General features: G+C 35.3%; 7 protein-coding genes across 8 annotated transcripts; 3 read left to right on the forward strand and 4 right to left on the reverse strand.

The window, feature by feature from the left end:
- Positions 1 to 901: 901 nt before the first annotated feature.
- On the reverse strand, positions 902 to 1561 carry LOC18019490 (transcription factor HEC3). Its single transcript, XM_006399395.1, has one exon. It carries the CDS (start codon positions 1559 to 1561, stop codon positions 902 to 904), a length of 660 nt encoding a protein of 219 aa, XP_006399458.1.
- Positions 1562 to 7283: 5722 nt separating this feature from the next.
- LOC18019491 (probable pectinesterase/pectinesterase inhibitor 51) lies at positions 7284 to 9832 on the forward strand. Its single transcript, XM_006399396.2, has 2 exons — positions 7284 to 8527; positions 8972 to 9832. Exons 1-2 carry the CDS (start codon positions 7453 to 7455, stop codon positions 9655 to 9657), a joined length of 1761 nt encoding a protein of 586 aa, XP_006399459.1. The 5' UTR covers positions 7284 to 7452; the 3' UTR covers positions 9658 to 9832.
- A 567-nt stretch (positions 9833 to 10399) lies between these two features.
- On the reverse strand, positions 10400 to 11926 carry LOC18019492 (50S ribosomal protein L17). The gene is made up of 6 exons (XM_006399397.2): positions 11787 to 11926; positions 11640 to 11694; positions 11343 to 11393; positions 10996 to 11087; positions 10829 to 10906; positions 10400 to 10688 (listed from the first exon to the last, which is right to left on the reverse strand). The coding sequence occupies exons 1-6, from the start codon at positions 11840 to 11842 to the stop codon at positions 10538 to 10540; spliced, it is 483 nt and encodes a 160-aa protein (XP_006399460.1). The 5' UTR covers positions 11843 to 11926; the 3' UTR covers positions 10400 to 10537.
- Positions 11927 to 12186: 260 nt separating this feature from the next.
- On the reverse strand, positions 12187 to 14238 carry LOC18019493 (histone-lysine N-methyltransferase ATXR5). 2 transcript variants are annotated; one of them, XM_024156216.1, is made up of 6 exons: positions 13801 to 14238; positions 13606 to 13683; positions 13087 to 13316; positions 12902 to 13002; positions 12606 to 12818; positions 12187 to 12524 (listed from the first exon to the last, which is right to left on the reverse strand). In XM_024156216.1, the coding sequence occupies exons 1-6, from the start codon at positions 14150 to 14152 to the stop codon at positions 12365 to 12367; spliced, it is 1134 nt and encodes a 377-aa protein (XP_024011984.1). In that variant the 5' UTR covers positions 14153 to 14238; the 3' UTR covers positions 12187 to 12364. The 2 variants fall into 2 exon arrangements, with proteins under 2 accessions (XP_024011984.1, XP_024011983.1); XM_024156215.1 differs by having other exon boundaries at positions 13087 to 13319.
- A 2877-nt stretch (positions 14239 to 17115) lies between these two features.
- LOC18019494 (protein IDA-LIKE 3) lies at positions 17116 to 17556 on the forward strand. Its single transcript, XM_006399399.2, has one exon. It carries the CDS (start codon positions 17136 to 17138, stop codon positions 17427 to 17429), a length of 294 nt encoding a protein of 97 aa, XP_006399462.1. The 5' UTR covers positions 17116 to 17135; the 3' UTR covers positions 17430 to 17556.
- Positions 17557 to 22217: 4661 nt separating this feature from the next.
- On the forward strand, positions 22218 to 24761 carry LOC18019495 (actin-7). The gene is made up of 5 exons (XM_006399401.2): positions 22218 to 22376; positions 22960 to 23025; positions 23123 to 23516; positions 23608 to 24221; positions 24315 to 24761. Exons 2-5 carry the CDS (start codon positions 22966 to 22968, stop codon positions 24378 to 24380), a joined length of 1134 nt encoding a protein of 377 aa, XP_006399464.1. The 5' UTR covers positions 22218 to 22376; positions 22960 to 22965; the 3' UTR covers positions 24381 to 24761.
- Positions 24762 to 25834: 1073 nt separating this feature from the next.
- On the reverse strand, positions 25835 to 27561 carry LOC18019496 (probable plastid-lipid-associated protein 7, chloroplastic). The gene is made up of 6 exons (XM_006399402.2): positions 27186 to 27561; positions 26780 to 27018; positions 26593 to 26691; positions 26462 to 26506; positions 26286 to 26359; positions 25835 to 26201 (listed from the first exon to the last, which is right to left on the reverse strand). The coding sequence occupies exons 1-6, from the start codon at positions 27451 to 27453 to the stop codon at positions 26129 to 26131; spliced, it is 798 nt and encodes a 265-aa protein (XP_006399465.1). The 5' UTR covers positions 27454 to 27561; the 3' UTR covers positions 25835 to 26128.
- Positions 27562 to 27855: the final 294 nt, after the last annotated feature.

Consider the following 27855-nt stretch of genomic DNA (forward strand, 5'->3'; position numbering starts at 1 on the left):
ATATCGATACCATATCGGATTAGGCGTAAGATACATAACAAAGTTCCATTTTATGGGATGATAATCGTAGTCGCATTCCCATTAACGTTATTATCAAAACTAAACATATATTTCGTTTAGCAATTTTACAAAACGAAAAAATTATAAACCTAAAGTGTAATTGGGATAGTCTATGTATCAGGGTTTTTTGTTATTGTATGATTAATATCTTCTTCATTACAATTAAGTTTTTTTTTGTAAATCAAATGTTAAAAAATTGTCCCATGTATATATATATATATATACACACACACGCAGCATACATATACAAATATATTTCAAATATGGGTAGGTAATAATTATTAACGTTCAAATGTGAGGTTTGCACGTAAGATGAATATGTGCACCTTATAAAAAGAAGAAGAGGAAGAAGATGAATTTGTGCTTAAATAAGTGTCTAAGTGAGAGATGCAACTATGGAGTGTATACATTACTCATATGCCAGTGCTCATATGTGCTTGATATTATATAATACGTACAAATATATGCGGTGTGTATACAAAGACAAAAGTCCACAGTAATGATAGCACTATTTAAATAAGGTTTTTTCATGGCGTCATGGCTTTTATTCCCGAAAAATGCCCGGCCAAAACTTGTATACAACCAAACTACAAATCAAGACCTTATTATTTTATATACGAAATGATAACATAAATATTAAATATATGGTGGTACACAACTCAAGCTAACCGTTATGATTATTCCACAACCTTTTCTCGGTCAACAACAATATATTATGTTATATCCTAACAAACTCTTACTTCGTATCCATTAATATATATAATAATACTTTCCATAATTGCACCATTACTCACACTTTGTAACATAATTTAGTTACTATTTATGGAAAATGTCACCTGATTTAATTCAATTTTTCTCCTCCTCCTCCTCCACCGAAATCTGGGGGTGGTGGCGAAACCCATGACGTCATCGCTTGAGAAGCTTGGTATTGCGGCGGAGGAGGAAGATTATTGAGTAGCCGGATCTGCCGTTTCAAGAACTTGACGTAGCGTATGGCTTCGTCGAGCATTGAAGCTGTATCCATCTTGGTGCCACCTGGCACGAGTCTCTGAAGGATTCTGATCCTCTCGCTGATTCTCTCACGGCGGTGTCTCGCCGCCACGCTCTGAGGGTCGTCGGAGATTCTAACGTTACGGCGTTTGGGTTTCATAACGGTAGCCGGATCGATGTCGACGGGCTGCATGGCTGCGATCTTGTACATCATCTCTTTCATAGCACTGAGTTCCTCTAGAGGCTCATCTTCGTCTTCGTCTTCTTCTTGATCATCGGACAGAAGAGTGGTTGTGAGGGAAGAAGAGAGAGGAGGGAAATGAGAAGAAGAAGAAGAAGAAGAAGAAGAAGAAGTGAAAGGATTGAACATGTGGAGGTGGGTGTGTTGGTCCATGGCCATACCGATTGGATCGTTATGATGATGATGATCATTCTTGTTGTTGTTGTTGATGATGATGTTGTTCCAAGTGTAATTTTGGAAGAGAGATGGGTTCATATTATTATTATTCATACTTTATGTTTGTTTGATTTGTGAAAATTTTAATGCCTCTGAGGCAGAGATAAATACATATTATATATATATATATGTGTGTGTTTGTGTATGTGTGTGAATGTGCCTATATTTTAAAAGAAATAAAGGTGATCATCATATGATGAGGGGTTAGGTTGGTGATGCAATAGGGATATTTTTGGTGCGGAGAAAAAACATATACATTTAAGAATTATATATATATATATATATATTGTAAACAAGTGGACGTTGCTAGCCGCTATTATATATAAATTAAATTGTTCATAGTAGAATAAGAAGTCCTTAAAAAGCTCTAAATTTTTTACAATCGTCGTATCAATTATGTTAAGTAGTATAGTTTTTTATACCCAAAAAGAAAGTTTAGTTTGCATTGTTCCACACAAGAAAAGCGATTTTAAAAAGCAGCTCGAGCAGTCGAACTAATGAGATTGCAGCTAATTAATTTTGTAAATTTTTACAAACCCTCTCATTCCTTAATAAATTTTAATTATATTCATATTAAAAATGAAAATTACATATTGGTTTAGAGTTGGCTAGGTTTTCTATCTCTCACATTGAGACTTGGAATTAGGGTAGATTGACAAAGTGGCCTTCACCAAAGTAATAACTAATTAGGATGTGAATTACTTTATATGAACATGAGTTTCTCTTTGATTCTCAAAAGATGTCACCACTTGTGTGCTCTTATTCTGACTTCTTGAGTTTCAATCTCTTTCTTTATCTCTTCGCAAACGCACAGTCACCAAAATAAGAAATATTGATAACTTTTCTCTCATTCCCTTGTCTCTTCACTAAATAGCACATTTTGTTGATCCTACACTCGTATCTCAATCAACGGTCGTGATTAGCTCTTTCCCTCTCGATAGAGTCCAATATTGAATGTAAAATGTGTGTGAGACTCACAATGCATGCTATGTATAACTTGCGACGTGATTAAAGGTATAAAAGGATCACATCATATCACTTCATTAAGATTTGGGTGTTATCCATGATTGTCGTTAACAAGAAAGACGTGTATCATCGTCGTGACTCGTTATATAAAACGGTAGATATATCATTTTCCATGACGAAAATTCTACATTTTCTTTCAATGTTTACATCTACGTAACTATTTACGTTCATGTTTTATCTAACTGTATATATCACAAAGCAAATTCGTAATATACACGAAAGTTTTATGAGGCTCAAAAGAGGGAGAGAGACGCTGCCGTTTCTTGATTAGTGCTCCAATAAATTAACTTGTGTTATCTTATATAACTAATTAATTATCAGACGGTCCTGATGTAATGTGACACAAGTTTCTTATGTCATATGTCTCATAGCAGAAGCAATGTATATACATCTACCTGTATCTACATATACGAGAAGGATTTGTATTATTATTATTATTATTATTATTATTTATATTTTGCACTTATGTTATGATTTGGTCTGCATAGCAATCATAAAAATTGCAAATTGCGCATGCATGCTGCAATCATGCATGATAGGGTTTCCTTCTTTGGTATTTATCAATCGTTCCTTGTATCTTATTCTTATTAAAGCCACCCAACGGCCAACTACATATACATGTCATCTCTTATACACACACCAAGTTTTTGATCGTTTGTTTAGGTCGTATATATATAGTATATAGTTTCGCATTTGTACTAAAATGGCGTAGTGTAATTATGTTTTGTCATGTTCGTGAAATTGGGGTTTATATAAAATGCGAATTAACAAGTTATAAATCGAGAAATATATATAGTATTTTTTGATCTAATATAATAGTATTCAATCAAATAACAGTCAAAACTATTATATCTTATAGGTATAAGTTGAACTTTTTTCTTGGTATGTATTTTTTTCCTTAGGTCAACTTTAGTATGTTAGATATATAGTGGAATTCAGATGGATTCGCGATTGCTATTGTTTTTAGAATCTGATCTTTAATCATTTAAGTTAAATGTAGAGTTTTAATTTGTATTCTAACCTTAAATATGTACAAATTGAAGTATTTATTTTTGAATACCTGCCGCCTATCTGGTTCCCAAACTTTCGAAGACCTGATACATATACTAGATTACTTGTTATTAGTGACAACTTTCGATAATGTGAAATATTATTTGTTATATAACACATATATTTTATTTATTGAACAAAAAAATGTCGGAGTTTTGTAACAAGAAAATGCGAAGCCAATTAACGATCATCCGTTTACGCGGCTAAATTATTTTCTGTTATAAAGTTGGAATGACTGATGGTTTGAAGTTGAGAGGAAGCTCATAAACTTTTAGGCATCCCGCATCTACAGATTGTTATAAGCTAATGGTTGTTATTAGCTATAAAATCTGGAGATAAATTGGAACATCGGGGAAAATGACAAGATCCTAATTTAATAAAAGCTAGCTTGAGTGCAATCGAATATCACTAAACCATTTTTTCAGTCAATTATCACAAAATGTGCTTTATGATGGTCTATACATGCCTGTGACAGCTCAAAAGGCCCCCTTTCTCGTCCGTATATAAGTTATAAACTGTAACTGTAAACCCTAACTAGATGAGTCTAATGTAAATGTATATAGTACATCTACACGTGAGTGGACGAAATAAATATGTAACATTTTCCGAGGAAGATTGAATCATTATATCTGACACGATCTCCATTATTTCCATCCAAATTACCGCGTATGTATATAAAAGAATTTCAATTACCACATAGTCACATACATATTAATTGTTGAGCAAAAAAACTTATCACCATATGTCATATCTCTATATATCGTATAGGACTATATATTTTTTGGGAACAATTGTTTTTTTTTTTTTTAAAAAACAATTGTGATAACGATTCCCAAAGACCCACCCTCTCATTTCCTCAGAGTCCGGTCTCTTACAGCGACTTCTCTTTTTCTCTTTTCCTCTTTCTGCTTGCACCATGGAGAAGAACAAACAAATAAAAACTCAGTATTGTATGTTTCTAAATTTGAACACCTTGTAATTTAGTGATTTCACTTTATCCGTATCGAATTTCACCGGCTATATATGTTTGGTCATAATTAGTAATTATTAAACCATTAAACCAAAAGATAAAATATACTTTCACAGACTCATTAGATTAAGGGTAATTATCCGAAACTAAAAAGTCAATTTGGTGATCAAGTTAAAAGAAAAGAAAAAGGCAGACGAGAAAAATAAATTGAAACAATTTGATTTACGAGAGAAATTAAAATACATGACAACTTTACGGAAAACAGCCTACTTCTTCTGCTTTTAACCCTTGTTTGCTTAAAATATCAGCGCATTTGTTTCTTTCTCATTTCGTGAAGGTAAACTAAACCTCCTGATATACATTTCTTCCAATGCAAGATTGTTTGGACGCAGAGATTTTCTGGCTTTCGATAAATGGCTTGAATCAATGCAAAACAATCACCTTCAAATATTACCTTGACTAGACTCCAAATAGGTTGCATAGCCCATAGTAAGCTTTCACATTCTGCCTTCTTCGAGAGAGATCGATTTGGTGTCGTTGCCCAACCGAAATATGATGTAATCGTTATTATACTTAGCTATGTCGATAAATGTTTTGGATATATATATATATATTTATATATATATGACAAATATGACCCTTTTTTGTTGTTCGAAGACAAATATGACTTTCTAACATATAGATTTCTATGAGTGCAAAATTAGGATATATCCGTAACAGCTAGCAATTGTGATGATAATACAAAATACTTCATTATAGTTACTACAATATATTTGACAGAAAAAGATGGTAAAAACTGTTTTCTTTTCTGTTTCATTTTTCGCATGAGGATCTAAAAGTCTAAAAAGGTGATTACAAGGCATGGGCAGATGCTGTGGAGAAAGTGAAGAAGTCTCTTGTTTGGCCCAAAAGTGTTGTGATATAGAAAGCTCTTTAATGAGTTTTTTCACTTTATTTGTTAATTATTTCTCTTTTTTGGAATATAAATAAATTAGATAGACGAATTTAATTTCAACAATTTTTATTTGCTTGGATAATTAATGTATTGTAGTGTCCATGCATATGCTCGTATTTTAGCGAGAAGTAGACTACATAACCTAGTAAGTCATTTACTTAAAAAAACTATTAAGTCATCTATTACTGTTCCTCCCAAAGTTTGTTACCAAAATAATCTAGCATTTTGACCCGAAATAAATAAATTAAACTAGCACATTTTGACCATGACATGTCGATTAGTGATCTATACTAGAATTGTTATTGCATTATCACTTGAATCCAAACTCACATATACTGCATGTTATCACTTGAATTCAAACTCACACAAACTCACATACAACGTTGTATATTAGATTATACAACTATCGGTTAATCCAAATGAAAAAGTAAACAATCGCACACATTTCAAATTCAAATATAAAACTTAACCAAAGATAAACTTATTATACACACGCATAGTTAAGTGTTATATAAATTTTGTTTTGTGTGTGTGTGCGTGTTTTAGACTTTAAGTAAGTAACTCCCTTGTTTATTTGTGAGATTGGCCGGAATCCTCTCGAGATAAATTCAGGAAACAAAATGATCCTAGTTCGTATAGTTTTAGTCTGAAAAAACCCAAATTTACGATACTCATAAATTCGAATCCTGTTTATTTCTGAATCTAAGGCGGAACTTCGTAATTTAGCCCTAATTTACACCAGAGACTGCTTTTCTTAGTAATTGACATTTTGCAACCTAAAGCCATGGTGAAATAATTTTGGTAATTGACAAAGGTGCAGCCCACATATTCCTGGGCTTATACTGGCCCAAACTATTGTCATTCAAAATATCGGCCGCCAAAAATCTGACTATTTTATTTTTATAACCACATATGTATATACTGTAACTACACATCATTTTTATACCAATTGTAATGTGTTGAAAGATTTTTTTTTAAATAATTTCTTTTGGAAATAGAATAATGTCTTAAGAGATTTGTACAAATACACGTGAAAGTTCTCATTCATGTTCTTTGAATGAAAACTAAATAACTACATATCATTTTCTTTGATAAATGCAAAGTTGTCACATACAATCAAACAAACAAAAAGCAGATTACGAATCTTCATATATTAATATATATGCAATATATGTTCAACATTTACTTAATATAGTCTTGCTACCTAGTTAGTAAATAAAACCTATATCTTTGTCCTATAAAAAGTATAAATTTTTAAAGATATTGGGCAATTTTGAACACACAAAACAGACACTAAAGGCCCAAAGTTAAACAAGTTACATTCAAGTGTTAAGGAAAACTAAAATCTACAGCATAAAATATACAGAGATCTGTAACCGCAGTCCGCAGACAAACATATAATACTGAGACTGGTGATTAGTGTTTGCTAACGCCGATCTAGATAATAACTAAGCAAATCAACATGTAATCTAAAAATTAATTATTTTATAATACAGTTGTATCCATTTTTTTAAGAGGATACGATATTTTTCGTATCAATAAAAGGAAATAATTCAATACTTATTAGAGAAAAGCCCATAAAGAAGAACAACTGCCAAACTTAAAGCCAGATTAATAAAGCTTAACCCTGAAATTTAACATTAAACCAATAAAAACCGGGTTCCAAACCGAACAGTTTCAATCTCCTTTATTCCCGAACCGTAATTAAAAAAAAAAGGACACTCAGAAAATTCCAATCTCTCTCTCCTCTCCTCATCGTCTTCTGCGCGCATGATCGCAATAGTGTTCCACTATGCACCGCCCGTGACTCTAATGGTCTGTGACTGTAATCCATTTCTCTTCATTTAAATTTTATTAATTTTTTTTCCCAAATTCTACAAAAATTTAATTCATTTCCATACACCCATTCACATATATATATATATACACACACATCGTTCTCTAATGGCATCTTCGAAACTACTGCATCATCCTCTTTCCTCCTCCGCTAAATCTCACCGGAGAAAATTCCCAATCCGCTGCTTCTGCCTCCTAATCACCGCCATGTCCTCCATTCTCATCCTTCTCTTCTCTCTCTCCATCTTCGCCTCTCCCTCTTCCTCCTCTCGTCACCACCACCACCACCACAATTCCCCAGAACTACCCTCCGGCAATCCTCCGGCCAATCCCTCGTCGCCTCCCGCCGCTCAGATCCGCCTCGCCTGTAACGCCACTCGTTACCCAGATCAATGCGTCTCCTCCTTATCCGAACCGGGTCGGGTCCCTTCGGATCCTAGCACATCTCAGATCATCCACTCAGCGATCTCTCTCTCTCTCCAAAACCTCAAAACAGCCCAATCGAAAGTGAAGTCTATCGTAGACGCGTCCGTAGGGAATCTAAACCGCACCAACGCCGGCAACACGTGTCTCCAGCTCCTCTCGTACTCCGTGCTCCGTACCCAATCGGCTGATCAAGCTCTGACACGTGACAAAATCAAAGACGCTCGCGCTTGGCTGAGCGCTGCTCTCGTGTACCAGTACGATTCATGGTCCGCGCTCAAATACGTCAACGACACGAACCAAGTCGGTGAAACGATGTCGTTTCTCGACGCACTTATCCACGTCACCAGTAACGCGCTTGGCATGATGGTGTCGTACGATAACTTCGGAGACAACGTCGCGTCGTGGATCCACCCGGCAACGGAGAGGGACGGGTTCTGGGAGAAGACTGGGCCGGGTCTGGGCTCGGATCCGAGTACATTGCATTTTCCTTCCGGTTTAAAAGAAGACGTGACGGTCTGTAAAAACGGGAAATGCGGTTACAAGACGGTGCAGGATGCCGTTAACGCGGCGCCGGAGGGTAACGGAATGCGTAAGTTTGTTATTAAGATTAGCGAAGGTGTGTATGAGGAGACCGTTAGGGTTCCCTTTGAGAAGAAGAACGTTGTGTTCATCGGAGACGGTATGGGCAAAACGGTCATTACAGGCTCGTTGAACGCCGGGATGCCTGGGATCACCACGTACAACACTGCAACTGTCGGTGAGTTTTTATTATGAGTAAACGTCTTTTTAATGCTTAAAGCAACGTAATTTTCGTGACTGAATATAAGCGTTGAAAATTCTAATTCTTTTGAGATTTAACTAGTTGCTAGATTTAACATTATGTGGGTTTGCACTGTGCACGTGAAAGAGTTTTTTTTTTAAATATATATTTTTTTCTGATGTTGTCACTGAATTTAGATAAGCTGACCAGTAGAGTCAAAGAATCCAGTTTTTTTTTTTTTTCATTTAATACAGAATCGCAATTTATGTGCTATTTTTTGTGTGAAAAACTTTTCATGAATATGTCATTCCAATATGGCATGAGTTGGATCTTTACGTTTTGATTTTTTTTTTTTTTTTAAACTCTCTTTACATATAAGTTACCACTGGATGATAGTTCCAATGTCTAAAATATGATTACATGTGATGTTTGGTTTGATAGGAGTGGTAGGAGATGGATTCATGGCTCGTGATCTAACGTTCCAGAACACGGCGGGACCAGACGCTCACCAAGCGGTTGCGTTTAGATCCGACAGTGACTTTTCTCTACTCGAGAACTGTGAGTTCCTTGGGAACCAAGACACTCTCTATGCTCATGGCCTTCGACAGTTTTACAAAAGCTGCCGTATCCAAGGAAACGTTGACTTCATCTTTGGAAACTCAGCTTCAGTCTTTCAAGATTGCGAAATCCTGATCGCACCGCGACAAGTTAAACCCGAGAAGGGCGAGAAAAACGCCGTCACTGCTCAAGGAAGGGTCGACCCGTCACAGTCCACGGGTTTCGTGTTCTTGAACTGTTTGATAAATGGAACAGAGGAGTACATGAAGCTGTATAAAGCTAACCCTAAGGTGCATAAGAACTTCTTGGGGAGGCCATGGAAAGATTATTCAAGGACTGTGTTTATAGGCTGCAATTTAGAAGCTTTGATTACTCCTGATGGATGGTTACCGTGGAGCGGGGAATTCGCGCTCAAGACGCTATATTACGGTGAATCTAAGAATACGGGTCCGGGATCGGATAGGTCACAAAGGGTTTCATGGAGCAGTGAGATACCAGATGAGCAAGTTCATGTGTATTCCGTGGCTAACTTTATTCAGGCTGATGAATGGGGTTCCATGTCTGCTTGACTCGACCTAAAGATTGAAAAGGATTAAAGGAAAGTTTTCTAAGAAGAAAACCTTCTCATTGTACTTTAGTTGAGAATTTTATAAATCTATACTTTACATTCATGTTATAGCAATTGAAAGTTCAGTTATTTAGGACTAATTGATGAAGTCAAATAACGGTAATAGCTTTTTGGCTTATCATTATATGTAGCTATCAAAGAGTTTAGTAGCGTGTTGGGCTAAAATCAATTGAGTGTGGTCTGTGGAGGAATATCTCAAGTTGCGAGCTGAGAAGCGTATGATGCTTTTTGCTTGACGTTAAATCAGAGTTTGTTGTAAGAAAACGAAACCCCCAAAAGTTTTCAACGAAGTAGACATCATCATCATCTCAGTTCGTTACAGTTGGCTGCAAAAGTCAGGAGGATGATGGAGGTTGCAGAAACTGGTAAAGGGTAGGTAAAAACCGTTAATTTCAAAGACGAGCAGGTTTCAATTGGAAATCAACAAGTGTATTAGGGTCCTTTTTAAGTGGTTCACCTAAATACTTTCAAGTGGGTAGGGAATCCATGCATTAGGCACATAATTCTACTGTTTTGGTAGATCATAGGGCCACACATTAAGAAGGAGTGGTCAATAACGTAACCTAATCTAGTAGAAGCAAGAGAAAGAGAGTAACTTTTACTTACAGTTTAGTTCATAGGTAGATGGGCAAAGAAAAAGCCTCTCCGAACCTGTTGATGCTTTCAAGGCTACATTTTAAATGTTCAGAACCAATAAAACAAGCTGACTTTATTCTTTAGCTTTTGAAAACATAGTATGGCAAATGCTAAATGATAGAGAAAGTTTACATAAGAGGCAACAACAAGATATTTGGTGGATAGAAGTAGTTTTGGTTTCCACATTATAGCTCGGAATCAGAGGTTTTCTCCTCCTTAGGTGGAGCGTACTGCTTCATGAGGCGGGATTTTGCCCATGGGTCCAACGGCACTCGTTGTGGTGGTTGAGGTGTTGGTGGACTCGATTGCCTAAGCTCGTTCTCTCTGTCAATAAACCTGCCCAAAGTTTGATCATTTAGTAATTTAAAAGACTTCAAAAGACACTCAATCTTTTCGACCATTGACACTACTCATTTGATCCACCATCGAATCACAGAATAGCAGAAGGAATGATAAAGAAAGGAAATGATTTTTACTCGATATAGGCCATTGGGGCAGCATCACCAACTCTTATGCGAGTACGTAGCATTCTTGTGTATCCACCAGTTCTATCTCTGTAACAAAACGATATATATCTCAATGACTACACAAAGCGCTTAGGTGATAGCAGTTAAAATGATTGCAACAGATGTCGAAGATATACTTGTATCGATATGCCAATTCTGTGAAAATCTTGTGAATGACATCATCTCCTCTGAGAAAACCACCTGCTTGCCTTGTCGCGGCGAGTGTGCCCTGATAAAGTTTTATCAATGATATGAAATTGTCTGATAGAGAACTAAATTACTTCAGCTGCAGAAATCACTTATAGGTAGTAAGAGGAACTTAGTATGGCTCAAGTCTCTATCTTTTGAACAGATTCTCAATGCTTTCACTAGATATCGATATTGTGATACTATATATTTGAAAAACGCCATAAATGATCAACCAATAACCGAAAATATGAAGTTCTGAGTTCAACATAACAAAGGCATCCAGGAACCAAAATACCTCTTTGCCGAGTTGAACCATATTATCAGCAAGACGACGGACCTCTTTAGCCTGCAAAACCCAATGTTTCTTAGCAAATATCTTCAATTCACTAAACACCATTTACAAATCTTAACAGTGAATCTAAAAGCAGCCCAATAAACAAGGTTTGCTATATAAAAAGGTATCCTTTTCACCAAAACAGACAACAACAATCTGATGAAATTGAGTTACTTTACAGGCAGGGAGATTCGCAGATTCTATAAACCCTGATTAAACCCCAGAATATGGAAATGTGGGAGAAAATCGAATCAGTACCTTTGTGACGGTGGTCTCTATACGCTCGTGCTTCACCAGTTGAGACACCAGAGTCCTGATTACAAGAGTGAAAACCAACACTTCAAAATCAATCGAGAAATGCTTCTCTAGGTGAGAAAAGAAAATGCGAAGAGGAGAAATTGAAACCTGAGCATGGCCATACGGTGACCCGCATGACGGCCGAGCTTCCTGAACTTGGTCATTTCTGCGTCGGAGAAGTGATCGGAGAGAAGAACCCTAAGGAGGAGAGGAGAGACGGTAAATGTGTACAGCCAAGCTTAGTGTTGGGCTGGGCTTTGAAGGCCCACGAGTACACACATGCCGAATTTGACATGTTTGTTCTAAAATATGTATATTCTGTATTTGGTTTAAACAAACCAGCTCGTTATAAGATTTGACTTTAGTTATACCTTTTTCATACACATACAAATCATAAGGTTACAACTACATATTCAAAGATTGCTTTAGTTGTTCATTTTTGCAACCTCTTAAGGTGGTGAAGTTCTCCAAAAAACATATATAGAAAAGAAGTTAGAATTTCATTTGAAATCAAAACAAGAGTTTTGCCAAAATAAGAATTAGTCTATCACTAACTTCATAACTAAGAATTGCATAACCTCTTCAAAGGCCATATATTTTAGCTCTACATTTCTAATTAGCCTGTAAATGGCAACAAAATTAACCAATTGATCCAGAGACACTGTAAATCTGTTTGAAGCCAAAGATCAGAGGAAATGATGAGTAGGATACTCATGCTCATAGCCATTGTAGTCATAATAGAGCCTTTCCCCTTTCGATATATCGCGCGTAGCCACTAGAAGAACCCGACATTCGCCATTGACGCTATACCTCACGCATTTACAGTTCTGCTTCTTCTTGCCAGACCTGTAACCATCAAGTTATGTGATGACTCAAAGCTATAAACTTTGGTCAGAAAACCAAAAAAAGGTGTTAAGTTTTGCTTACCGATTGTGATTGTTAATGCCACTGATGAAGCGAGATATGTTTCCATACTTGTCGGGGCAGATAACAAGACTTTTCGATGGATCTTCTGATAGAAGGAGAGTCATGATGCTGTCACAATCGTCATGTTCTCGGTTCTTCAAGTAATCAACATCCCCTGTATATTCAGCTATGAATGTTAAGTCCTTAATTGGACCATCTGCTTCAACTGTGTAACTGTAATAGACGGAAAGAAAACATGTTTATAAAACTCCACTTTGTCATTAAAGGGAAGATTGATCGAATGAATCGAGAGATACCCTTCAAGCGGATCAAATACCACAACAAGAGGAGGGCATTCTCCTCGTCTACACATAGCTCGACACTGCTCCAATGTCTCTAAATCTTCTTTCGAAAGCACCTGCAAAACCGAGGAAAACTATTAAGGGAAGTAACTTAAACGAGAGTGTTATTGAAAAGGGCTGAAAGATTGTCATTTTTTTACCTGCATGCCACCTTTCTCGAACTTGGATTGATTTGCAGAGCGAGGAGCCATTCCGGTAATATAAGTTAAGTCATCGCTATATTTGATACCCAATGCTGTTAAGGCAGATGCAAGTGTGCCCATTTGTTTAAGCCTTTGATCAGGATCTTCTGATGGAACCAAAGGTAATAGTTTTCTCTTTCTCTTCTTCACTGTCAAAGAGCAAGATCGTCTCCGATACTTTCTAGTCTCTTCTTCAAAACAAGAAATGAAGCCATTAAAACTCATTTTGCTCAATTTCAAACACTTGATATTCGACTAATCCATGTATTTAAGGTATGTTAGTTCTCATCAATGCTAATAAACCCTAAGCAATAATGCTTCATGAGGGGCAACAGATGAAACACTAATTTAAAGTGTGTTATAGGCTAAACTTCAGCTCTTTCATATTCATTAAACTGATAATCAAAAGAAACACCTATTCAGATTCATAAAGCTAAGAGCTTTCAGACAAGGAAAGACCAAAAACAAAAATCGTACCTTGACTCTCCGATTTGTCCGTTTGATCAATTTGCTTCTCAATCCGAAAGAAATGCAAAATCTTCTTCTGAGATAAACCTAAACAAATTATCCAGACAAGAAAACAATGCCCAAAAATTTGAAAAAAAAAAATTAAAAAGAAAGCAGCAAACGAAAAGGATTTACTTTGAACATTCAAGCTTAAAAAATCCCTACTTGTCACAGGTCGTTGATCGGAACAATCGACACAGAGCCATGGTCCAATGGGGACACGAACCACGATCGGCCTAAGGCATTTCATGTGAAACCCTCTGTCGCATTTGTCGCAGAGAAGAAGCTCATCGTCTCTTTCTCCGGAGCCGCATTTCTCGCAGGTGACGTCACCGTAGCTGTCGTCTTGTTCCTGTTCAAGCACAGGGACAGATTTCGCCATTATATCGGCGATTGATTTCATCTTCCTCGGTGGAGATTCGAAGGAGGGTCGTCTCCGTGGAGCCTTCGTTCTTCGCCTCGAGGAGACGAAACGGGAAGGAGACGCCGTGGGGGAGGAGGCGTTCCACGTGGCCATGGCGGCTCACGGAAGAAGAGTCGCCGGAGAAGGAAGAGATGATTTTGATTGGTTGGGGCTAATGTGCACCGCGTGTGGGCATGAAAACTGATGTGCGCATCACCTCGAGTGTAATTTGGGTTCTTTCTTTCTTTCGATTTCTTACTTTCTTGCCTTATTTTTCTTTTTTAATATTTGACAAATTCAAAGTTACTGGTTAGGCAGCTTCTGTTTGTCTTAACAGAGTTATATAACATTGTAAGAGATCAATTTACAGTCATTAAATCTCTTTTTCTCTAAATCTCATTTATTTGTAGTACTGATATACAAAACAAGTAAAAATTTAATATCATTGACTATTTCAAAATAATACCATAATTATATTAATATAAGAATATGAAATTTTAATTTATGTACAAAGTTATGGAAATAAATTGTTGATACTGTTTTTCTAGCATTTTTCCCATATATTTCTCAGATAAATTGTTGAAAACATTATTTCTATGGAGGAAAAATAAACATTTCAGGATTTCATTTTAAATGCTATAAGTGATTATCATCCTTCAAAAATGTAATATCTGCAAAGGCATAAACAAGTCAACTTGTAAAATATTATTAAGTAACAAATAATAACTAGTGGCATTAATGTGTTTCACTAATTAAAGAAATTTATCTAAATCACACTAAGATGATTGTACAAACTTGGAAATTTTTACGAATATAAATGGAAGTTAAAGCTAACACATATCCATAGAAGGAAACAGATCTCTTAATCTTTTAGATGAAAAGAAAAAAAAACAAATTGGGCTATTTAAGCCGGCTGACTATAAACATAATGAACGTCGATTTGCTACTGAAAAGTGAAAACGCTCTGGCCTGGTCTGCGACAACAAGATTCAATAACCAACGGTGCAGATTGACGTATTGCTTCACCTAACAGCATTGCGTATGATCCACTTACATGGACCTTTTTAACGAAAATAAACAGTTCTCTTTTACTTCGAGCTTCAGTATGTATTTAATATGGACCTTTTTAACCCAAACTTTCGTTTATAGTCACTTCTTTTTTAAGTCTCGTTCATAGAGGCTTATTCGTTATGATTTCTGCCAACCAAGCCCATTAATTTTACTCCCGTTTCGTCAATATACCGCCAAGCCATGCATTTACAAAGAAAAGTATTGTTAAATACACAAAAAGAGAAGAAAAAAATAATAAGCGAGAATGATGCATAGGAGAAAAACGTGTGAACAAACATTGCATCGGTTTGTAATAGTAGATTTCAACAGTGTGGATACAGTAATGCTAAGGAACTTGGACAAGCTTTTAGATTTTATTTGCTGTTGTTCTGACATGACTACTGTTGTTACTTGTTGCCTTTTTATTTTCAGTTTCCTTCTGTTCTTCTAATATCTTGTCGGTAATATGGTCATTCCACTTCAATTTTTATGCTCCAAAAGCGGATACAACTTATTAGGTGTAAATTATTTAGTAAAACCTACGGGCTTTAAGTAGATTACACTGAGGAAAAATGTCAAAGAGACAAACAGTTGATTATAATCCTGTGGCGAAATTATAGAATTGGTTATCCGGGTCTTGGGGTGTAGTACTGTAGTTGTATTGTGTACTAGTTTACCACCATTAAGTCATGTTTTACCTCGAACTTATTCTAGGTAAAAGGTAAATATATGTTTTTTCTTGGTCGAATAATGAAAAGGTAAATCTATACAACCAAAGTATCTATGCAAATGCGTGGTTGGCTCAACCAATTGTAAACGATCATTTTTGTATAATAAGATATCGGAATTGTGTTTGTTTAGAGAAGAATGAAGAGGAATGGTTTACGTATTTTACATTTCAAAATCAACACATACCCATGCGTTAGTCATTGGTGGAAAAAAGTATAATTATTAACCACAAGTAGGGTAAACTAATTTTCTCTCGGTGAAGTTGATTAATTATCTATTTTTTCTTTTGATTAAACACCATTTACAACATAAATCTTATACAAAATACCGGGAAAAAAATATTGCGCATAACTCATACACTGCAATTAGGTACTTATATTGGTACTTATATTGTGATAACATAACACTCATATAACAATGATATAATCGAAGCATAAAAAATACTGACATTTAATATGTGAAAAAAACATAGTGAGAATATTGTCGATAATTATTTACTTATTTAAATCTCTTAGTTTTACATATACATTATGTTAAAATTCAATATATCAGTATTTTAAGAAGAGATTAAATAACTATAGTATCATAAAAGAAAAAATAATATGAATTTAGTATAATTGTTTTGACAACATGAAATGAAAATTAAGGCTTAACCTTGACGGCTTGACCCATTATTCATTTTCTTCTCTTTTTGTTCCCTCTTTCCTTTTCAGTTCGCATAGATGAAAATATTATACCGTGATACTTACCAGTGAACCTAATTAAAGAAGTCTTCCTCTAACTTTTTTTCGTTGTGGTCTATATATAAGAGCTATAAATTAATCTTCTTCGTCTTTAATTGAGAATCAATATTTTGTTTTTTTTTTTTTAATTGAGAATCAATATTTTGATATTTTAATAATACTTGTACACGACTTCATAAAAATATCTAATAATATTTAAATCACCCCGTTGCAACACTCCTAAACCTAATTGCATGCTTAGATTAGTAAGGTTCCTTACTTAACGACGAGAAACCATTTGGATTTACGTCATGTGGTTTTCTTTAAATAAATAAAACATACGAATAGAACCATAAGTAAATAAAAGAACATACGAATAGAACCATAAGTCAACATCTTTCAATCACACACTCTCTCTGTCTCTTGATGTGCCCATATTTCTTGCTGTCAACAATTCACAACCTCCTCTTTTTCATTCCATCACCCATCAACAAACCCTTTTAAATATTAAATAATTCCACCCAAAAAAACCCTTCTAATAAAAACCCGTTCCCTCTCTCTTTCTCTCTCATCGTCTCCAATCTTTAATTCAACAAATGTCTTCTCGAAACAGCAGATCTCAACTCACGAAAACAATCCTTATTCTCATTCTTTTTCTTGTGCTTCTGAGTTGTTGCAATGGAGCCAGAACCACGAATGTGTTCAACACGGGTTCGCCACCTAAACAAAACGACGTAGCTCATCATCATCATCGTCAAGTACAAGATCATAAAAGTGTACAGTTCTTGGGGTTCTTGCCACGTCAGTTTCCGGTTCCAGCCTCTGGTCCTTCTAGAAAACATAACGATATCGGTTTGACTAGTACTACTATGACCCGTTCTGCTCCTTGAAGCTCAACGATTTAATTATTGAGTCTCCTTTTTTATTTATGTAAGTTTTTTATGTGGTTTAATGTTGCCCTTTCTTGATTTTGGTTTAAACTGATGTAAATGGGATTTTAGTTTTAATTTTTTTTTTTCTGAGAAATGCTGTGGATAGATCAGCTTTCTGTTTTTAAATTGGAACTTGTTAGATCCATTGAAATATTGCACGTACGTAGTGTAAAAAATGAGAGATAAGGTGTTTTTGTATTAAAAAAAATATTGTTCCTTTTCATTTTCGGTTAATGAAAGCTCGGTCCAAATTTAATTGTATATACGTACGACTCGTATGCTATATTCAAATCGTGGATTAATTCGGACTGGTGATAATACGGTATCAATAACGATAATTTTTAAGATATAAGTCCCAATCAGTTAAGACTACAATTCGTTTGGTAGCGTTAATCATTGCAGATTGATGATTTCAATTATTTAATGTGTGTGTTCCTTGTTTTTAACACAAAAAGAACTCTTCTTCCTGCTCACAAACAAAAGGAGATTCAGTTTAAGAATTCAACAAAATATCTAATTAGTAAAAGTTAATTGTCTATGTCGTAGTGTTCATCTATCTTCCAAGTGATTTTTCTTTTGTAAATATTATAAGATTTTTTAATCAATTAAAATGGATCGAACGAAAATAAATGTTGTGTCATAAAATTATACTGGCATACTGGATATACTGCAAAGAGAAAATTAGGATATATATTAGGATACTACAATTTGAGTTTGTATAGACGAATTATTAGATCAGGCATTTGAGACGGAAAAAAAATTGATATGTCGAAATAAAAATAAAATAATCATAAAATGGACCTTGAAGAGTATCATAATAATGTGTGTTCGTGCGTAAAAGAGTGGTCAGTTGTTAAAAGTATAAAGCAATTGAAAGTATATATTATAACTTATAACTAAAACGTGTGATTATGATTGGACTTATACATATAATTGATTACGTTGGATCTATGCCTTTTGTTTAATTGCAGTGAATAATGTCATTGATTAGTCGTTGTGAATGCGACGGACCAACGGTTGCAGATTCTTATTGGAGGATATGATGTGATATCTCATATCTCCTAAGAAATTCAGATGTTCATTGAACGTTTTTTGGGGTTAGTAGTGAACTGTTATTGGGGTTAGTGCATTTTCTACATAATTTTTAAAAACCAATCAATTATATATATTCACTTGTTTCTCATTCAAACTTTGAATAACTTTATTGGATTTCCATGTGATGATATATACTTTTCACGAACAATAGGGTCCCTTGACTCAAAATTAGTTTTTGTCTCGATTACGACTTTGGTTTAGGTCATTAAAATTGCTTAGGCGTGAGCTATATTAGTTAAAGAGTAAAATAAAGAGATTCCATAAACGGTAAAAAGGATTTGTTTCATTTCCATTACTAAAACCTAAACTTTCCTAAAATGGATATTGTATCTTTTACTGTTTACATAAAGTCAGTGACTCACTGAACTGTTCTTACAAACTGTTATCTACAGATCAGTACTTACTGCTCCATGAAGCTCCCTTTGTAATAATTTTTTTAATAAATTAAAACTATTCTTGTGTGAAAAAACAATTTATTTTGACTACTTTTGTTTGGACGTCTTGTATTTAGGAAGATTACAGAATGGAATTGTGTCACCTCTACAATGTTGTTTGTATTAACCAAAGCATGCGTGTGAGAGTGAATAAATTAAGAAGCAAAATTGGCTGAAACGATGTGACAAATGGTAGAGTGAATATATTACGATGGATATGCGGCATGTGATGTGTTCATGCGTACGTGTGTACTCCTGTCCACGTGCACGTACACGTGCGGTGTACCCCGCCTGGATGTGGATTGGGTCTCGAGAATTTCGAATCACATATATCAAATTATTGATGGGAATTATTGTTGTATACTAACCTATAAATCTATAATCTATCCATAAGCACGCGTCGACAAACATAATAGTACCAAAACTCAATATTTTGGTTAATGATTGAACATTGTTGATTGTATTTAATTTTGGTTAATGATTGAACATTGTTGATTGTATTTATGATTCATACATGTTTTATACTCAATGTGTTAGTATTACATATATGTTTTGACGTTTGTTGATTACGCTTTGAAACTGGTCTGTTTGTCAAATCCAAACTGATCTGGTTAAAAAGAAATAACGAGTCAAAATTTCGGGGAAAAAAATGAGTTTATCATATGACTCGAAAACAAATACAAAAATATTCACGAACGTGTAAAATAAACATCACTTTTATGATTTACGATTTTGTTTTGTTAACATGACTTATTAACGATAAAACTGTTCCGAGTTGAAATCTATTTGATCTACCAATTTGATCATGTGAAAATCGGCGACGTATATCATGATAAACACCGTCAAACTCTGACAATCTCTACGAATAAAGTCACAACAACGATTAGCTTAAAAACAAGCAAAACGGTACCGCTATAACACAATGTGTTTTAATTTGTTTTTTCAGATTCAACGCATATTCTCTAAAGAGTCCACAACGCATATATATAATTGAAGAAGAATAATTAAGCTTTTAACCTACTCTGAGAGTCATCCACATAATTCTCTAATGAGTCTATTTTTTCCGAACCTACTGTGAAAGTCATCCACATTATACTAACAAGCTAAACAGTTAATAAACCACCAAAAATGGATAAAAATATGATATTTTGAAGATAAAAAGCAAACCAAAAAGTGGCTAAAATTCGAGTCTTATCGAATATATCTGAGACAACACCATCACGTAGACGCCGCATATATATTTCCATGCTAAGTGTTACATCATATATTATTATATTGCATTAGTTTTTTTTCTTTCTTAGATAACTCAAAACCAGTTGGAAATCTTCAAATTCATGCACATATAAAATCTTTTATATAAAGTAAAAAACATAATATATATACATGGACTTATTCTTATTCACATGGGATATATTATGTTAGATCCGATCTTATTTTCAGCATGGGATATTCTTCTACCACAGACTTTGTACATTCTAAATTTTTAAACCCAAACAACTTATAAAAGAACCCTAGTTTGTATTCTCTGGTTAAACCACAAGACACAAAGACTTGGTAAATGGGTCATTGGATCATTGGATCATTGGGTCTTACGGTAATGAATTGGGCCAAATTGGGTTCATAGTTAAGCGCAAATATGATATCGACATTCTTTCAGTCCATTCTATTTCAGCCCGTTTATTTTCACGAACCCAGGAAATCAAGTCATCTATTTATTTTCCCATCGAAAATGAAGTTTGACAAATATGAACAGTTTCATCTCTATTTACGATAAAAATGCAATTCAAAATTTGCAATCACTGTAAAGTGGAAATGGGAAAAATGGTCGCTCAACTTATCTTTCCTTCGAATACAACCACAAATGATGACGGCTTTGGCTTCCTTTTGAATTTTCCTTTTTACCTCTCTTTTTAAAAACAGTTTGTAATTATATATGAGAGTGTCAGGTAAGTTTATTTGACAAAAATATTAAGAAATTAAATATGAATCATAAATTAGAAAAGTCCCATTACTATTTTGATTATCTAAGCTGCCAACCAAGCGATACCACTTTCCAACTTTGATTGGCAAAGTGTAGGAACTTAGCACATGCTTCCAACATGGGATATGAAACTTTATTTCAAAAAGTTTATTTTGTTATAAAAATTTAATCATTCCAAAAGGTGATTAGCATTTGAAGTATTGAGCTACTTATTTTTTTGGACATATACCAAATAAAATAAATGGACAGAACATGTTGTGAGACTATACTGAAACCGAATTTCTCATCAAATATACAATGTCCGAATCCCTTATAACTTCTCATATCGTACATCCAAAGGGAAAGTTATAAAGCTTCTGCCATATTTTGTTCTTCAAATACCAACGCCATACACTCAATTAATACATCTTGTTACCTCTCAATTATATATATATATATATATAAATTTAAGTAGTATCATTTTGATCTATAATTTGACTTAATTTTCTTTAACAAAACGTATAATTTTGAAAAGATTACATGAATTGGAAATATTTCCGATTAACATACTACAAATTAAACTATAATAAACTTTAGTTAAATTTCTTTTAAGCATAGTCTTCTTACAGTTTTTATATCACAAGAAATTATCCGAGTTTCTAAAAAAATCTGAACCACGAAAAACTGAACATTATTAAGAATGAGTATTCAAAACATCCGTCAATTTTCTTCTGTTCGAACATTTCCCGTCAAGTACGTTATTTTAGTGTTTGAACTTTGAATTCTCAAAGACAACATAAATGATAGTAGTAGATATATACGATAAATTTAATTAAATTTCCATAGACCTTCAACAACAGTCACGGGAAAAAACCACAGGAGTCCGTTTGTCAGCAATAGTTTTATTTTATTATTCTGCAGTTCAAAAAACAAGTTTTATTTTATTATTTAGTTATTTGCAATCACCGAGACTAAAATTTGAACGCTGTCCGAACCACAAAAGCCGAGCCGATAAATCCTAACCCGAGCCTAGCCTAGCCGTAACGATCAGTCACGGCTCGCGGGCTGATTTATTTGAAGTGAATCCTAAATCAACGGTTGAGATAAACCTTTAAACAATCTAACGATCCCGTATCAGCGTCGGTGAGCTAAAACAAGTGTCAAGCCAGGTCACCATAGCATTTTCCCGCAGATTTTTATTTCATTTCGAACTTTTTTTAGAGAATATAAAAAAACAAATAAAAAATGAAAAATGAGGAGTGAAATGAAGGGAAAATCCTACCTATATATTCGCACATATACTCTCGTTTCACTTTCCTTACTAGCTGCTGGCCGCTGTTTGTTTCTGCTTCATTTCTCTCTCTCTATCGCTGCTTCTCGAATCGTCTTCTCTTCTGTATCATCTTCTTCTTTAAGGTGAGTCTAGATCCGACTTTTTTCACTCATCGCTTCTCGTTACTGCTGTTTTCTTCTGCTGATTTTGCTAGATCTGTCAAGCATGCGTTGATTTTTATGAGAAAATTGTTCATATCTTTGTTTGGGCCTACTTCGATCGGTGGTGGCTGTATCGATCTGATTTAATCGTTGATTTCTTAAGGTTTATGCAATAGATCTGTAGAGTTTGTGGACTCTTCTGGCTTGTGTCGATCTATCGCCGTTAATTTTGTTTGTGAGCTCAGTGAAGTGTCTAGTTCGAAATGATTTCGTGTTTTATCTGTGTGTTCGTTTGATCTGGTTTTAGTCTTCGATCTGTCACTGGTCGTCATTTACAAGTCAATTTCAACTGTTTTTCTCTTTGAGATCTGTGAAGTTTGAACAGCTTTCTTTTCATTTATATCTGAAGCGATGTTTGGATTTCACTTAACGCGAATCGTCAAAGCTAAGTTGTGATATGATGAGTGGGCATGTATTTAGTGTCGTTGTTTGACAAAAACGAATTGAAGATAGATTTTTCTTCATGAGCTTATCTGATTGCCTCCATTTTTTTTTTGTTGCTTAGTGAAAGATGGCCGACGGTGAGGACATTCAGCCCCTTGTCTGTGACAATGGAACCGGAATGGTGAAGGTGAGTAAGAGATTCTTTAATTAGCTAAAGTTTTGTTTTGATGCTTCTATCGATGTACTTGTGTAATCCTCTGATCTTGATTTTGATGTTTGCACAGGCTGGTTTTGCTGGTGACGACGCCCCAAGAGCGGTGTTCCCAAGTATTGTTGGTCGTCCCAGGCACACTGGTGTCATGGTTGGGATGGGGCAGAAAGATGCTTACGTTGGTGATGAAGCTCAGTCCAAAAGAGGTATTCTTACTCTCAAGTATCCAATCGAGCATGGTATCGTAAGCAACTGGGATGACATGGAGAAGATCTGGCATCACACTTTCTACAACGAGCTCCGTGTAGCCCCTGAGGAGCACCCGGTTCTTCTCACAGAGGCGCCTCTTAACCCTAAAGCCAACAGGGAAAAGATGACTCAGATCATGTTCGAGACATTCAATGTCCCTGCCATGTATGTTGCCATTCAGGCCGTTCTTTCTCTCTACGCCAGTGGTCGTACTACCGGTTAGTGCTCAACTCATAACATGTAAATATTATGTAACATTCTGTTCTTACCTGTCTCTGCTTATAAATGTTCTACTTTTTGTTTTTATAGGTATTGTGCTTGACTCTGGTGATGGTGTGTCTCACACCGTGCCAATCTACGAGGGATATGCTCTTCCACATGCTATCCTCCGTCTCGATCTTGCGGGTCGGGATCTCACAGATTCTCTAATGAAGATTCTCACTGAGAGAGGTTACATGTTCACCACAACCGCGGAGCGAGAAATTGTCCGTGACATAAAAGAGAAGCTTGCTTACGTCGCTCTTGACTACGAGCAAGAGCTTGAGACAGCTAAGAGCAGTTCCTCAGTGGAGAAGAACTACGAGCTGCCTGATGGACAAGTCATCACCATCGGAGCTGAAAGATTCCGTTGCCCTGAGGTTCTTTTCCAGCCATCGCTCATCGGAATGGAAGCTCCTGGAATCCACGAAACAACTTACAACTCCATCATGAAATGTGATGTCGATATCAGGAAGGATCTCTATGGAAACATCGTCCTCAGTGGTGGTTCAACCATGTTCCCTGGAATCGCTGACCGTATGAGCAAAGAGATCACCGCACTCGCACCTAGCAGCATGAAGATCAAGGTGGTTGCACCTCCTGAGAGAAAATACAGTGTCTGGATCGGAGGATCTATCCTTGCATCCCTCAGCACTTTCCAACAGGTAAAAAAGAAAACTTATTCTGCTTCTTTTTTCTAAGTCTTGAGCTTGAGAGTGAAAATATTGAAATTTGTTTTGGTTATGTGTGTGAAACAGATGTGGATCTCGAAGGGAGAGTACGATGAGTCGGGTCCATCGATTGTCCACAGGAAATGCTTCTAAGGTTCTTCTCTTGTTCGTGGTGGTGAGTTTGTTACCAATCTATTTCCCTAGTTGAGATGGGAATTGAAACTATCTGTTGTTATGTGGTTGTTTTTTTCTCTTTTTTTGGGTCTCTTTAGAACCTTTTGGATGTCTCAAGAGTCTCTGTGTACTTTAGTCTTATCTCTGTTTCTTATTTCTTCTCTTTAGGATGCTTGTGATGATGCTGGTTTTTTTTGTCCTTATTAAGCAAAAAAAATATCATATTATATTTGGTCGTTGCTTCGTTTTTGGGTTTTTTTCCCTATAAATATTGTTTGGATGTCAATTTTCTTTTTCCCCGTTTGGGAACAATATTCAATTTGTATGGGGGCAATTTTTTAAGTATCAGATTGCAATGAAGTTATTGTGTATTGTTATGTGACTTATTATAGCCAACATTCTAGAACGTTCGGTTAACCTGTGAATTTGACAAGGAATCTTAGGACTAAACAAGGAAAAAAAAACGAAATTTGACCTTTTTGACAGGAAAAAAATGCAACAGTTGGAATTTTTGAAAGAAAATGAACGTTTAGAGGTTCTATGGATAACTATTAAATTGCAACAGTTGGAACCAAGGTGTTTTAAAAATTGACAATAGAGTGAATGTGAAAAATTACCTTTAAATCGCTTCTTTCAACCAGTCCAAACAGCCGTCCAGAAAAAAAAAACCCCCAAATTCTACGTTTGGAGTATAGCAATCATTTTCATTGTTATTTTGTAAATGGAAGGAAATGTATATAAATGGTTACGCTTCTGGATTCTTAAAGTATATATAATTTCTTTCAAATCACGAAATGTCTAAAACATCACAATCTGTTTATGTTCCTACCGAGATAATTGTTTGTCCCCACCATTGGAAAGACTTGAAATGGTCGGCCCAACCAAAGCACCTAAATACTTTATTAATCGATACTTTGAGAAAAATTCCATTGACTTTCTCTAACTTTATTGTACACACTTTTGTTCTGTCTACCGAATGATTCGAATCTTCCAGAAACTTTGGGCCATATTTGGGCCAGAACAGCCAATGTCCAATAATTGTTGAACTGAAACTATGGATGTTCAGTACTGTCAAAATGGCCCGAGTCCAACTTAAACCAGTTAAAAAAAATGGAGCTGAAAAATCTCATAACATAAACCAAATCAAATCATACATTTGGATAGCTTATGTGAAGAAAAAGAAGATGGATTCCTTGACAGAGGATCTACGGGAAACTAATACTAGTGAGGTTACCTCTTTAAAATCTTTATACGCAATCCGTGGTTGGTCAAATAAATAATTTTTTCGCGCAAATCCTAACTCGGAAAGTAGCAGAAACATCTGATTGATCAGCACGAACTAAGAAGCTAACAAAAAAAGTGATGAAGCACAAAATACAGAAGACAAGCTGAGTAACATATATGTAAATTCTTTCGCAATAAGATCAATCTAATAAATTATACAGTATTATTGAGCACTCAATTATGTCAATAAATTGTTACAAATATTCCCAAGACAACATAAAAACAATCACTAATCTCCAATTGGAAATAAAAAAAAAATCTCACTAAGAAAAGCCAAAGTGAAGTATAACCTCATATTGTCCCAAGTCAATTGAAATGGCACTGAACAAAACATAAGCAAATTAAAGAACAAAGTTGAAATTTTTCTTGGGAAACAAGCTATCTCTACTTATGGAAATGAATTTGCAAAATAAAGTAGACATTTTCGTAAAGAGGTTTTAGGGTTACTCTGTTCTCTCCAAGACAAATACATTCCCTTTCCCATCCCTCCCTACTTTTAAATCTTCGTCTAAATATCTGCAAAATTCTCAGAATCAAGGAATACAGAGAACAAAAATTAATTAATGTAATTACGTTTCTGGTTTTTAATGAAAAGGATACGAAATCTCAAATAGTCCCTCCGGGTTGAAGATTCCTAGAAGTAGATTCATGTTCTTCCTGAAAATGTTCATCAACTGATTCCAACAGAAATCAACAAGTTTCCCAAACGAGTAAATTTTGTTTTTCTATTAAAAAGAAAAAACATTAATAAAGAAGAAGAAAAAAAAAACACAGACCTGGTCTGGCACGATCGTTGAGCTTTCATAGGTTATCTCAACACTCTACAAATAAACGCAATTCCATCAAGACGCGATTTTTCGAGGAATCTGAAACCATAAACGCACGAAATAGTGTTACTAAAATGTACCGATTTGGATATGATCTTGAAGGAGGCGACGATTCGAAACTCGCCGTCGAGTAGATTCAGTCCCCGGACATCAAATTTTAAGACATGGACCGTTTTGCCCTTCGTTAATTAAAAAAAATTCAGATTAAATTAAACGTCATCACACCAGGAAGCTCGAAGATCTTGTCTGAGTCCGAGATTAATTTACCTGAGCAATGTCGATCTGTTGAAGAAGATCTCCGAGAGAGACGAAATCTCGAAGACCCAACTTGGTTCGTTTAGAACCCAATACAGTGATCGTGCTGTAGATAAGTCTCCAGCAACCTCCGATCTTGTCTAGCTCTCCGGTCGGCTCCGGCGTCGGATTCCGACACTCCAGTAGATTCACCAAACGCTCGATCTCTGCTTTTTTCTCCGACTTTATTCCGAAAATCCCTCTATTGATCCCTTTTCATCCCCAAACAAGTCGTTCTTTGACATATCAGTAAACACAAAAAAAGACAATTTACTCGATGATTGAAGTCAAATTCTACTTTTTGCACCATCTAATGATTTAAACCGAATAAAGTATAGATTTTTTTTTGCTGTTGTGAAAAGGAGTGAAATCTAATTACCTTTGAGAGCTTCATAGAGCTCTTCTTTAATCTGGGAAACTGCAAGAACTTCGTCTTCTTCTTCTTGTTCATTTGGAGAGGAAGCAGAGCTCTGTTCTGGGACTTTTCCGATGAACACGGGTCTGAGACGAAGTGGGTTGTCACTAAAACTCAGCGTTTTGCGATTGAAATTGCTGAAAGAGAGCAACATCTTAGCGTCTCCTGTTCTTCTAGAGATTGCTCCTCGTGAAGCTGCCATTGATGGTGGCTGGATAAGCTTACCCGACATTGCCAGTTGTCACACAGTCGCCAAGGAATCGAATGGAGGGTAAGTGATGATTATTAGGTAAGAAATTGGGATTTGTGGGGGAAGAGAGAGTGAATTTTATGGGGAGGAGAATGAGACAGTTTGGTTATTTTATCTATCTTTTAGCATCTATCAGTCTGTCACCACCATACACTAAGCTCAATATACTCAATATAAAATTAAAATCACAATGTTTATTTCTCTTGTTTTCTATTGTTAATCTTTTTAGCTTTTGATATTTTTCCCCTTTAAATTAACATTTGGGTAGGGGTTATAAAAAGTGTAAAAATTTAATAGGATGCGAGTGTAAAAAACATTAACGTAATTAGATAATTAGAGGTGATTCAGTTGTTTAGACCACTAAATAAATTGTTTTTGAGGAGT

Source organism: Eutrema salsugineum, unplaced genomic scaffold (genome assembly GCF_000478725.1).
Source record: "Eutrema salsugineum unplaced genomic scaffold, Eutsalg1_0 scaffold_2, whole genome shotgun sequence".
NCBI classification, from domain to species: domain Eukaryota; kingdom Viridiplantae; phylum Streptophyta; class Magnoliopsida; order Brassicales; family Brassicaceae; genus Eutrema; species Eutrema salsugineum.